Source organism: Hypanus sabinus, chromosome 2 (genome assembly GCF_030144855.1).
Source record: "Hypanus sabinus isolate sHypSab1 chromosome 2, sHypSab1.hap1, whole genome shotgun sequence".
Classification (NCBI taxonomy): domain Eukaryota; kingdom Metazoa; phylum Chordata; class Chondrichthyes; order Myliobatiformes; family Dasyatidae; genus Hypanus; species Hypanus sabinus.
Window position 1 is genome coordinate 39,525,610 of NC_082707.1, and position 13,177 is coordinate 39,538,786.

At 37.0% G+C, this 13,177-nt stretch overlaps 1 protein-coding gene across 8 annotated transcripts in view; it reads left to right on the forward strand.

Moving 5' to 3' along the window:
* lrch3 (leucine-rich repeats and calponin homology (CH) domain containing 3) overlaps positions 1 to 13,177 on the forward strand; it is a 142,049-nt gene that overhangs the window by 31,851 nt on the left and 97,021 nt on the right. For all 8 annotated transcript variants that reach the window (XM_059944417.1, XM_059944445.1, XM_059944436.1 and 5 more), the window contains exons 2-4: positions 438 to 582; positions 5,491 to 5,617; positions 11,037 to 11,142. In XM_059944417.1, coding sequence (XP_059800400.1) covers positions 438 to 582; positions 5,491 to 5,617; positions 11,037 to 11,142 — 378 coding nt within the window. The remainder of the gene's footprint in view (positions 1 to 437; positions 583 to 5,490; positions 5,618 to 11,036; positions 11,143 to 13,177) is intronic.

The window sequence follows — 13,177 nt, forward strand, 5'->3', positions numbered from 1 at the left end:
GGAGATCTGTTTGTTAGGATACCCAACACACAGTTGTGCAGTGGTGTATTTAAACTGAAGAGTAGGAGTTTGTTTACCAAACTGAAATCCAGAAACAGCATTCTGACACAAGATCAATTGCAACATTTAAAGGAAACTTAGGTAAGTATATGGATAGGAGGGTAGGAGGGGTACAAAGGGCTGTCGGTTGATGGAACTAGGCAGGATAACAGCTCAGCAAGGTCCAGGTGGGTTGAAGAGTCTGTTACTGTGCCATAGTACTTGATGACTGGGATTTTAAAAAAGTAGTTTTCTTCATAACCCAAAACTCTTTGTAATTTATAACTGGCACTTGTTTGTATTATGTTCCGCTAATGTTTTTTTTCCAATCTAGTGCACACTTACTCATCTTCAGTTCTTATTTGTGTTAATTTTTGTTAGTTTTCCCTTATTTGCAGATCTATCCAAGAACAGATTAGTGGAGATTCCAGCTGAAGTTTGTTACTTCGTGTCATTGGAGAGCCTTAACCTCTATCAGAACTGTATACGAAGTATTCCAGAAGCCATTTTAAATCTACAATCATTAACCTTCTTAAATATCAGGTATGCTTTTTTGAAATGCAAAACATGTAAGTTAACCAACATATAGTCATATAGTTTTTACTATCTGTTTTGGGTGGCAAGCCTGCTGAACAAATTTCTATGTAGACTATTGATGAGATGTAATAAATAGGTTTCTCAACTATTTAAAGATAATGATTTTATTATTGAAAGCATTTGTGAACCAGAAAGAAGATATTATCGTAAAATTTGCTTTTCTCTCAGCCTCTTCAAAATTTCTATTTGACAGTGGAAGGTCTTTTGTCCATCTTAAATAAGTCTGTAGCCTATTTCTCTATGAGCATAATTAATTATGGGGTGTAGTATTCTTGATTATTTTCACTTTTTTTACACTCAGGCTATCATAGGTAATCTGTGATCAACTGAATCTGCATACACCAGGATTTCATAAACACTTTAATGGCATCTGAGCCAGTAAGGAATCAATATCTGAAGGATATGCTACTGTGTCTGAGGTATTTTTGAAATGAAAGAAAGACAATAACCACACTGGGAATACAAAAAAAAATGTATAAAGGATAAACTTTCTACATTAAAAGATGTGAACACAAACATTCACTAGAAACATTTTTACTGTTTTTATCTAATACAACTTGTTACCAGGTTTAAATTTAAGAAAGAAATGCAACTAAAAATTTTGCTCCTCTTTGTTTTAATTTGATTTAGATAATTTATGTCATAGTGAAGAAAGATTGTTGTTACTACTTGACTGAATTCTAATCTTTATGAAAGCAGTAACTAAAAAACATATTATTTTCCTACTTGTCTGAAGTTCAGATAGCTTTAACAGTTAAATAAAGCAAAAACTTAGGGAACCTTCAGTGTATGCAGATGCACTGCTAGTGTTTATGTCTTTATTGGTTAATGCAGTACAACTAAGCACAGATGAAGATGGTTATCATATATAGCATAGTGGTTAGTGTAATGCTATTACAGGTGTTAGATATGTGGGATATTACCAAAAGAAAAATATCTAGAGTCATTTAGCACTTTAGTGCAAGGATGTTTAGTAGGTGCATCAAAAATCAAACTTAGAAAAATTACTAAAAAGAAAACTGCTAATATTTACAAAAAGCTAAGTACCAGAAAACACAATAATAGCTCCATACTTATTGCTGTCCACTGTGAATCCTGGCAACCCCTATCACTCTCCTCTACTGAGGGCAAAGAGCTTCCACTTTTTTAGGCACAAGACGTATCGTCTTTAATTACCAACAAAGTTAAGATGCACATGAACTAGAGTATGATGCACCCCACAACGTAGTTGCAATTATATTACAAAATAAATGAAGTATCTACATTAAATACGGTATACAAACAACAGTGTGTGGAGGGAAAAGCACCGTAAAGCCAACCCAAGCCCATCAGCTCAGTTTAGAACCCATTATGGGAATATACCAGGAAAGACATTGAAGTGTGTACACTCAGCACAACGACAGAAGAATGACAAAGCAATGTATGTGTGAATGTGCATGTGTAAGGACTGCCTTAACTGAGTGCTTTTCATCACACAGCACAGGCAAACTGGGTTCAATTCCTGCTGCTGTCAGTAAGGAGTTTGTACGTTCTCCTTGTGACTGTATGGGTTTCTTCTCACATTCCAAATGCATATGTGGTTTAATTGGTCACATTGTACAATTTGGCAGCTTGGACTTGTAGAGCCAGAAGGGCCTGTTACTGTGTTGTATCTCTAAAATAATGAATCTTCCCCCTGCAACCACCTTGGCCATTCACTTGAACGCAAGATCCATCTCATTTTGACCCAGTATGCATACTGAAACCATCATTATTTGCTGCTGGAAATCATAAACTCAATGTAATAGTCCCTGTGGCCTACCAGAAACTTGCTAGTCTATACGTGTCTTAATGTAGCATGATGTAGCAGTATTTCAGTGGAGTAAGGGAAATTACAGAGGTATGAGAGAGGAGTTGGCCAGAGTAAATTGGAAGGAGCTGCTGTCAAGGATGTCAGCAGAGTAGCAATGGTGTGTGTTTCTGGGAAAAATGAGGAGGGTGCAGGACATGTGTATTCCAAAAATGAAGAAATAATCAAATGGTAAAATAATACAACCGTGGCTGACAAGGGAAGTCAAAGCTATTGTAAAAGCAAAAGAAAGGGCATACAACAAAGCAAAAATTAGTGGGAAGATAGAGGATTGGCAAGTTTTTAAAAACCTACAGAGAGCAATTAAAAAAAATCATAAGAAAGGAAAAGATGAAATTTGAAAGCAAGCTAGTAAATAATATCATAGGATAGTGAAAGATTTTTCAAGTATGTTAAAAATAAAAGAAAAATGAGAGTTGATAAAGGACCACTAGAAAATAAGGCAGGAGAAATAATAATAGGGAACAAGGAAATGGCTGCTGAACTAAACGAGTATTTTGTATCAGTCTTCACTATGGAAGACACAAGCTGTATGCCTGATGTAGTGTGTGAAGGAAGAGAAGTGGGGTGCAGTTACTGTTAGAGAAGATGCTCAAAAAGCTGAAACACCCAAAGGTGTATATATATATATAAAGTCACCCAGACCAGATGTACTGCACCCTGGGGTTCTGAAAGAGGTAGCTTTAGAGATTGTGATGGCATTAGAAATGATCTTTCAAAAATCATTGGACTCTGGCATTGCGCCAGAGGACTGGAAAATTGCCAATGTCACACCACTCTTGAAGAAAGGAGGAAGGCAGCAGAGAGGAAATTATAGACCAGTTTGCCTGACCTCAATGTTTGGGAAGATGTTAGAGTCAATTGTTAAGGGGGGTGATGGAGTACTTGGTGACACAGGGCAAGATAGTACAAAGTCAGCATGGTTTCCTTCAGGGAAAATCCTGCCTGACGAACCTGTTAGAATTCTTTGAGGAGATTACAAGTAGGATAGATAAAGGGGATGCAGTGGATGTTGTATATTTGGATTTTCATAAGGCCTTTGACAAGGTGCCACATATGAGGCTGCTTGCCAAGTTAAGAGCCCATGGTATTATAGGAAAGTTATCATACGATTAGAGCATTGGCTAATTGGTAAGCAGCAGCGAATGGGAATAAAAGGATCCTTTTCTGGTTGGCTGCCAGTGACCAGAGGTGTTCCGCAGGGGTTGGTGTTGAGACCATTTGTTTTTATGCTGTATATAAATGATTTGGATGATGAAATAGATGGCTTTGTTGCCAAGTTTGCAGATAATACGAGGGACAAGGGCAGGTAGTATTGAGGAAACAGGTAGGATGCAGAAGGACAGAGTAGGAGAATGGGCAAGAAAGTGGCAAATGAAATACATGTTGGAAAATGCTTTGGTATTAGAAATAAATGTATGGGCTATTTTCTAAATGGGGAGAAAATCCAAAAATCTGAGATGCAGAGGGACTTGGAAGTCCTCGTGCAGAACACCGTGAAGGTTAACTTGCAGGTTGAGTCGGTGGTGAGGAAGGCAAATGCCATGTTAGCATTCATTTCAAGAGATCTAGAATACAAGAGCAAGGATATGATGCTGAGGCTTTATAAGGCACTGGTGAGGCCTCGCCTTGAGTATTGTGAACAGTTTTAGGCCCCTCATCTTAGAAAGGATGTGCTGGCATTGGTCCAGACAAGGTTCACAAGGATGATTCCAGGAATGAAGGGGTTATCATACAAGAAATGTTTGATGGCTCTGGGTCTGTACTCGCTGGAATTCAGAAGGATGAGGGGGGGTCTCATTGAAACCTTTTGAATGTTGAAAGGCTTAGACAGAGTAGATGTGGAAAGGATGTTTCCCATGGTTGGAGAGTCTAGGACAAGAAGTCTCAGGATAGAAGGGCACCCCTTCAAAACAGAGATGTGGAAACATTTTTTTAGCCAGAGGGTGGTGAACTTGTAGAAGTTGTTGACATACAGCTGTGGAGGCCAGGTTGTTGGGTGTATTTAAAGCAGAGATTGATAGGTTGTTATTGGACATGGCATCAAAGGTTACAGGGAGAAGGCCGGAGAGGAGAAGATAGAATAAAGAATCAGCCATGATTGAATGGTGGAGCAGACTCGATGGACCAGATGGCCTAATTCTGCTCCTATGTCTTATGGTCTTAATTTTGTGCATTATCACATTCCAGGATCCATGTTTGTATGCTGTGGAAATCTCTTGAATGAAGTTCCATATAAAGACTTGGAAGCTAAGGTTACTGTGTAGTGCTATCCTCTTGAAGCTTCCATTGTAGAAGAGACCCTAATCCATGTGGTATAATTATAAAATAAATAAGATCTTTGCAGGTATGACAGAAAATGCATAGGAGGTACAACTGCAAAAATTTTGCTTGACATCAAATTACTATTGCAAGTCTGATTTTTTTTACGAGAACGTAGAAAATGGCAAAGAAGTGGCAGATCAAATATCATAGAGAAGTGCATGGTAATGCCCTTTGGTAGGAAGAATAGAGGTCTTATGTTTCATATTCAGTTTGATCCAGGACATACTAATGTTTTGATTTGTTGTTTGAGTAATTTTGTAAATCATCATAAAAATCACCAGATCTGTCTGTGCTCTCACGAGGTCTGTTTACGGATTAACCATTGATAGTGAGCTTCAAAGAATATCTAGAGTACCCAAGAAAGTTTTTAATAACCATTCTCTGACTTTCACTGACCTTTTAAAAAAAATCATAGTTTTGGCTACATGCTTCTATATTATTTTAAACCATATACTTAACTAAATGGCATTAATGACAGATAATTATTTTTGTAATTGATCACCCAGTTGCAACTCTAATTTACTTCTCTGATATTACTTTCATATGCTTAAATATTACTGCATGAATAGATTGTCATTATTCATTGTAACAAGATTCAGGAAATCTTTTTCAGGAATGGTAGCCTTCTTTCACTTTGCCTTTCCAGTTAAACTCTGGTGATATTTTTTGTCTTTCTACAGTCGCAATCAACTCACAACATTGCCTGGGCATATCTGTACTCTCCCCTTAAAAGTTCTGAATGCAAGCAACAACAAATTAATATCATTGCCAGAAGAGGTGGGATTACTACGGCAATTAACTGAACTTGTAAGTACCAAACATTAGTGGATGTGTCAAGTTACAGGGGGAAATTATCCATTGGTACACTCTAGTCTATATGGTTGCCATTCGGTGGAATTTATATATTTTATATTCCTGTGAATTGCAGAGTTAACAGGTGCAGCATGAAATTTAAAAGGTACATAACCTATTATACCTAATTGTCTTCTATTACTCTTGTTGTTTATAAAGGGTTTTTTTTTTAATATAATTGTAGCATGACAACTTTACAGGGCCTTACAGGCACATCTGGAATAGTGTATACAGTTTTGGTCTCCCTTTTTGATCCCAGTTGGTTTTCTGATTCCATTTTCCTTTAGTAGCACTTGCTGTCTGAGGGGAAAATAGGATTGATACTAACATCTAAAATAATAAAGCCCTGTCTTTACCTCTTTCATGTCTCTATTTTCTTAAGTACTATATCTCTACCATCTTGCAGCTCTGATAAAGTATCTTTCCACAGATGCTGTCTCGCCACCTGAGTGTTTCCAAGATTTTCTGTTAAATTATTGTATCCATGGAGTCAAAATCAGGTAAAATAGATTTGGAGATGAGGGTAAAAAGGTGCACAATATCTTCATTTGTGATTCATCATAGTATGGTTCATATCATTCAACACTCTTCGCATTTCCAATTCTCCATGTTTTGGTTCTATTTGAAACCATTGACACTCAATGCAACCCGTATTTCTTGGATTTTATCTTTGTTTTGGTACAGTTCAATATTCTGGTCTGAACTTTTGACTTCATTAAAAGACCTCATTTCTATTTTCAAAGAATACATATATAGATAGGTATCTTGCTGTCCACTGGTGTTTTCATAGTTTTGAGGATGCCATTGAACTTGTTTCTTGCTTGTCTTGTATTATTCTTTGTTTATAGAAAGATTTTGCAAGTTTTTATCACATTCACTCTTTCTCTTGAATGTCATCTTTGCTGATATGTTCTTAACTTTCCCTTTTTTTCTGGTGTCCTTTAAACTGTAGTCAAAAACACTAGTTTTGCGACTTCAGAATATAAGAGCATGCTGAATTCTCAAGAATACAGCATCTTTTTGAACATATTCTGAAGCTATAATCTGCTTTATCCAAAAATTAAATGTCTGAATAACTTTACTATTTTGCATTTTCCTCCTTCCAAATATTTTTCCGTCCATTTGTAGTTCCTATTTTTTCCTGTTTCTAAATTGGGAACAGTGGTAATTGCCAAAGAACATCTGTTTCTGCAGTTCAGATGAACTAACCTTCCATGATTCAAATATGAAAGCATTGGTCTATGGCTTGATCCATACTAGATGAGATATCAGGAGAACCATGTCCAGTTTTCTTAAATGACTAATTTTTGGATTTTTATGTAGTAATGCCCTAAGCTATAATGTGCAATCATGGTATTTTTTTGCCGATGACTAGGGAACAGGTTACAAATGAATTGAAATAGAATTTAATTTGGGCTACAAATTTGAGTGATCATATGAGTGTGTTTATACATTGATTTGAAAGTAGATTTCTGGTAGTTAACCTTTGCTAATAAAGCAAAATATATACTCTAAAGATGAAATCTGTATTGGGTGTCATAAAATGCATTATATCTTGAAAAGATGGCCTGGTATTGTAGGTGGCTTAGAAATGGCATCTGTGATCCTATGGGCAGCTTTAGGTCAATCTAATATAAACATTTCAAGCAATGTGGGTAGAGCTATTCACATTATCAAAATCTGTGGATCAATTATGCATAAGTGGATAACATGAACACTGAAGCAGGTCAGAAGTTGAGAAGTGTGACCTTTCTCCTGACTTCCTCATAACTCATTCACAATTTACATGGTGAAATCGGGAGCTTAATGGAACACGCCATTTTCAAAGATGTTTACAGCTCTAGCCACACTCAAATCTTAATCCAATATGCACTCCACTTCCACCTTAACATAGGAGGACTAGGAATCTTGCCTCCATTAAGATCATGGCTGATCTGATTAGAACTTCAGTTCCACATTCTTTTCTACTTGCAGTAACTTTTCACTTCATTGCTTATTGCATTCATGTTCACACATTCTACAAATATGTTCAAATATTTTGCTACTCAGTCATTTGATGAAGGAAATTCTGATGACTCAAGATAGGCAACTATTTATATTTAAAAAGTAATTCAACAGTTCTAGGTTATCTCCACATCCATCCTATCAGCCGTTTTGATGTGTTCCAATAAAATTGCCTTTGTTTTCTAAACGCTGATGGTTTAGTATGTCCAACTTTTTCTCATGAGATAATCTGCTCATTCTGGATATCAGTCTCTAAACTGTTACCTAGCTAGCCTTTAGTGAATTATTATCCAGATCCCGCTGCTTCTCAGAGCTCTGCAATTTCTGACCATTTAGAAATGTTTTTTTCTGCTTTTACTGCCAAACTGCACAATTTCACATTTTTTGCCATTATCATTCTTTGCTCACTCATTTAACCTATTTATTTATTTTTGTAACTTCCTTTCCTTTACTCATCAGTAAGTCATGGCTGAAGTACTGTACATACCATTTACATGAATTTTAGCAGCATGCCAAGGCTTCTTTGCAGCATTTTGCTAACCTGTAAATCTTCCCAACTTCCTTTGCAAGAATTAGGCAGATAGAAGTACTCTACCAAATTCTCTACTCACATATGATCTGGACTTGGACAAATGTTATTGGTTGTTCCTTGTTCGTCCACGTATTCTGCAATAGTCCATCACCACTTCAAACTGGGAGACAGGGAGAATTGTTGCAGTAATGTGACAGCAGTTTTGTACTTCGGTTGTAATTAGATATGTCTATGCATTTTCACAAGTGGGAAATGATGTATATGTATGCCATATATGTTTGTGGGAATAGAAATCTTTAAAAATTATCTATATGCATTCCCAAGCCAAGGACCAGTCCCCAAATTTAAATATGGAGTTTTGAAGTGTTTAGCAATGACTCACTTTTTATAAATGGTTTTGGGATTCCCATTTATGCTCAAGACAAAAACATATTTCCCTAAATAAAGAATTCATTGTCCAATGTGTCCTTTCAAAAAAATGTTAGCACAAACAACATCATGTTGTTTGGCCCTGTCAGTTCTGTATTGCAAGTGAGTTTCCCAGCTTGTGGTAAACACTGGAACAGAGTGGTCAAGGGTCCAGGCACATGAAAAATGCAACATAATATGGAATTGTAAAACAATACTAAATGGTAGAATATTAAAGAGGATCTAGGTACAGGTTGGTTATTTAAAAGTGGCAGGACCATTTAAGAAGTCTGTTAATTGGGTAACTGAGATCCTTGTCAATAAAAATGGGTAGAAATTAAAGGAGAGTTTAGTAAATTAAAATTTTATTAATCCCTACATGAAATACTGTACCTAATTATTTGGGCACCACAAATAATACCCAGATTTGATAGACAGTAGAATAGAATTTTAGCAGAAAGATACCAGCAACCAGAGAAATTAGGGTTATCTTGCAGAAGAGAAGATTAATATTTTGTAGTGTGCTGAATTGCAGAAAATTTTAGAGAAGTAAATATGGAGAAACTATATGACAGATATTAGTAACCAGACCCAAATGACAAAAACACATTAATTGTAGAGTAAGAAACCTTTGTGGTATCCTATTGGAACAGAACTTAATCCTTGTGGTAACCAGTCCATTTTTTTGCCAACTTTGTGGTAAGTATGTATTTTGTGGATTCCTGATGATCAGTTTGTATAGTATCATTAAGTGAAGAACCAGAACAAACTTGACCCATGAATTAGCCAATTACAAAGAAAAGGCACTCAGATTTACAAACTATTTAAAAATTAGGAAATTAGTTGTGGAAATAAATTACATAACCATCTGCCTTTTGATTCCTCCTGCCAAACTACTTCATAATGTGAAATCATGCACTTCGATAGGTGGTATCAAATGATGGAAGTGGATGGAATTGAAATTGAGAAGCAACAATGAAAGATCAGGAGAGAATGACTAATATTATAGCTGTTCAAAGCACAGGCACAATGGAAAGTATTGGCACTTCTTACACAGTAATTACATGTGACGTCATGAATCTTAAAATAGAAGTGTAAGGTTTGAAAAATTGCAATCATTGAAAAATATGCATCCCAAAAAAACAGCTGTTGGCTGTACAAGACATTTCAAATGCTAGAATTTGAGCAACACAAAACATACTGGAGAAACCGCAGGTTAGGTAGCATCTATGAAAGAAACTAAATAGTGAACATTTTAAGTCCACTCCTTTCATCTGAACTGGCAAAAAAGAAGGGAGATGGCCAGGAAGAAATGTGAAAATGTGTCGAAAGGGTGGAACAACACTTGGCAGGTGGATCTAGGTGAGGACGATAATAGGCAAATGAGAACTACAATACCGTCAGAAGCTGGGAGGTGGTCGGTGGAAGTAGCAAAGGACTGAAGATGATGAGAAAAGAACAAAGGGGAAAGAGAAGGAATGGTTACTGGAAGTTTGAGAATTTGATGTTTATGCTGCCAGTTGGAGACTGCCCAGTGAAATTTTCATTTGGCCAGGATCTGGCAGTTGTTGAACATAGTGTGGGAATGAAAAGTTTAATTAAAGTAGCTGGCCGCCAGAAGATCTTGGCTGACCTGGCGGACGAAGCTGTCTGCAAAGCTCTGTCCTGGCTCTTATATAGAAGAGTCCTCACTAGGAGCACTGGATAAAATAAATAACACTGATGGATACAGATGTGAGAAGTTACTTCACCTGGAAGAGCCCTTTCTGGCCCTAGATAGTAAAGGAGGAGGAGATGTAGGCTTAGTTGTAACTCTTTTGCACAATTACAGTGACAAGTGCCTGGCAAGGGAGGGATAGTCGGTGGGGAGGACTGACTGGATGGTGGAGTACAAATGAACAATCTTGACATGAAGCATTGACTGTCCAATTCCCTTCCACCCCCCCCCCCCCCATTAATGATCCTGCCTAACTAGATCTGCCTAATTCCTCCAGTTATTTTTTTGCTTTGTAACAGCAATTAGCTACTTTGAAGATTTGGAATCTCTATTTCATGAGGACAGCAAAACCAAAGAGTGTGTTTTTTACTTAAGTGGATTATTGTCTGTAATAATGCTGTTCTTTGTGTAACAGATTTATCTGTGATAATAGAGATCTTTAAAAAGATATAAGTATGAATTGCAGAACATTATGGAATATGGGAGTAAATTTTTAATCTTGTACAACTAAACTGAATCAGTATGAGGTGCTTGTTTTAAATATGAGTCCGAAACAGCTTAATCGTTCAAACAGCGAATAGAAAATTGTTTTATTTATATGACTTTGTTCCAGCATGATGAATCTTTAAGTGAGAATGTAAAAAGTTATGCAACTAAAATCAGACAGTTGACTAAATTTATTTAATTTTCATTTCTTCAAACAAAATCTGCAGGATGTCAGTTGTAATGAGATACAGACATTACCGTCACAGATGGGAAACCTGGAGATTTTAAGAGACCTGAACCTAAGGAGAAATCACTTAGTAACTTTACCAGAAGGTTAGTTTTATAGAACATCTTAAGATTTAAGTCTTTCTTTGTTTCCTGTTAACAGAAAAATCTGCAAGTATTTTCAAGTTTGTATGTTGTACTAATTTAATGCATTCTAATGGTCATTAAGAAGACAACACACTGATTACACAATGGTTGAAGTATTGTGTTCTCATATTGAGGCATGAATGTTCGAGGCACAGAACCAGCTTTGTTCTGAAGTGGCTGATCCTGGCACTGCTGTGAGGCACAGTTGGTCAGTGGATTGGATGGTAACAAATTAGCCAGGATTCTTCATTCAAAAAAATTATATTTTTTGAAAACTGGATTAGTTTCTGTTATGTTGCTGAACATGTCCAGTGTGTGTGACTACTTGCTGCTGTAAAGTTATATATACATTCAGTAGCCATTTTATCATGTACCTTATGAAGAAGCCACTGAATGTATTTTTTGTATGTTCATGGTCTGCTGCTATTGTAGCCTATCTACTTCAAGGTTGGAAATTTTGTGAGTTCAGAGATGCTCTTCCGCAGACCACTGTTGTAGCACATGGTTATCTGAGTTTCTGTTACCTTCTTGTCAGCTTAAACCATTCTGGCCACTCTCCTCTAATCTCTCACATTAGCAAGGTGTTTTTACCCACAGAGCTGCTGCTCACTGGATGTTTTTCTTGGTTTTCACACCATTCTTTGTAAACTCTACAGACTGTTGTGCATGAAAATCCCAGGAGATCAGCAGTGTCTGAGATACTCAAACTAACCCTTCTGGCGCCAGCAATCATTTCACGGTCAGTCACAGTGGTGCTTGAAAGTTTGTAAACCCTGTAGAATTTTCTCTATTTCTGCATATATATATGACCTAAGGTGATCAGATCTTCATGCACTTTCTAAAACTGAAAAGAGAAGCCAATTAAATGAATAACACAAGAAAATAATATACTTGTTCATTTATTTATCAAGAAAAACTATCCAATATTACATGTACTTGTTGGAAAAAGTATGTAAACCTCTGGGGTTATGCCTTCTACAAAAGCTATTTGGAGTCAAGTGTTCCAATCAATGAAATGCGATTGGAGGAGTAGGTTGTAGAGGTGCCCTGGCTGAGAAAACAGACACACAAAGTCAGGTTACTGACAGAGCCTGTTCTTGTCAGGAAAGATCAGTTTATGTGCACCATGCCTCAATCAAAACAACATTCAGTAGATCTTAGAAGAAGAATGGTAGAGATGTATGAAGCTGGAAAAGGCTTCAAAAGCATTTCTAAAGACCTGAGTGTTCATCAGTCCATAGTAAGTGAAATTGTCTACAAATGGAGAAAGCTCAGTACTTTTGTTACTCACCCTAGGAGTGGGCATCCTCCAAAGATCACACCAAAAAACATGTACAATACTGAATGAGGTGAAAAAGAACTCAAAGGTGATAGCAGAAGACGTGCAGAAATCTCAAGAACTTACAAATGTCTCTGTTCGTGTATTCACTACAAGAAAAACACTGAACAAAAATGGTGTTCATGAAAGGACACCACAGAGGAAACCACTGCTGTTTAAAAAAAAAAGACATTGTTGCACATCTCAAGTTTGCAAAACTCTTCTGGAACAGTGTTCTGTGGACAGGTGAGACAAAAGTTGAACTTTTTGTCAGAAATGCACATTGTTGTGTGGAGGAAAAAGGGCACTGCGCACCAAAACCAAAACCTTATCCCAACTGTGAAGCATGGTGGAATGAGCATCATGATTTGGGGCTGCTTTGCTGGCTCAGGGAGTGGACAGCTTGCAATCATTAAGGGAACAATTAATTCAAAGTAATATCAAGTTAAGTTATATCGGAAGAATGTCAGGGTAGCAGTCCGTCACATGAAGCTATGTCGCAGTGAAGTGGTATCGCAGCAACAACCTTTCACTCAAAGTCAGTAAGATGAAAGAGCTGCTGGTGGACTTCAGGAAGGATAAGATGAAGGCACACGCACCAATCCTCATAGAGGGGTCAAAAGTAGAGAGAGTGAGCAGTTCCAGGTTCCTGGGTGTTAAGGTCTCTGAGGACCTAAC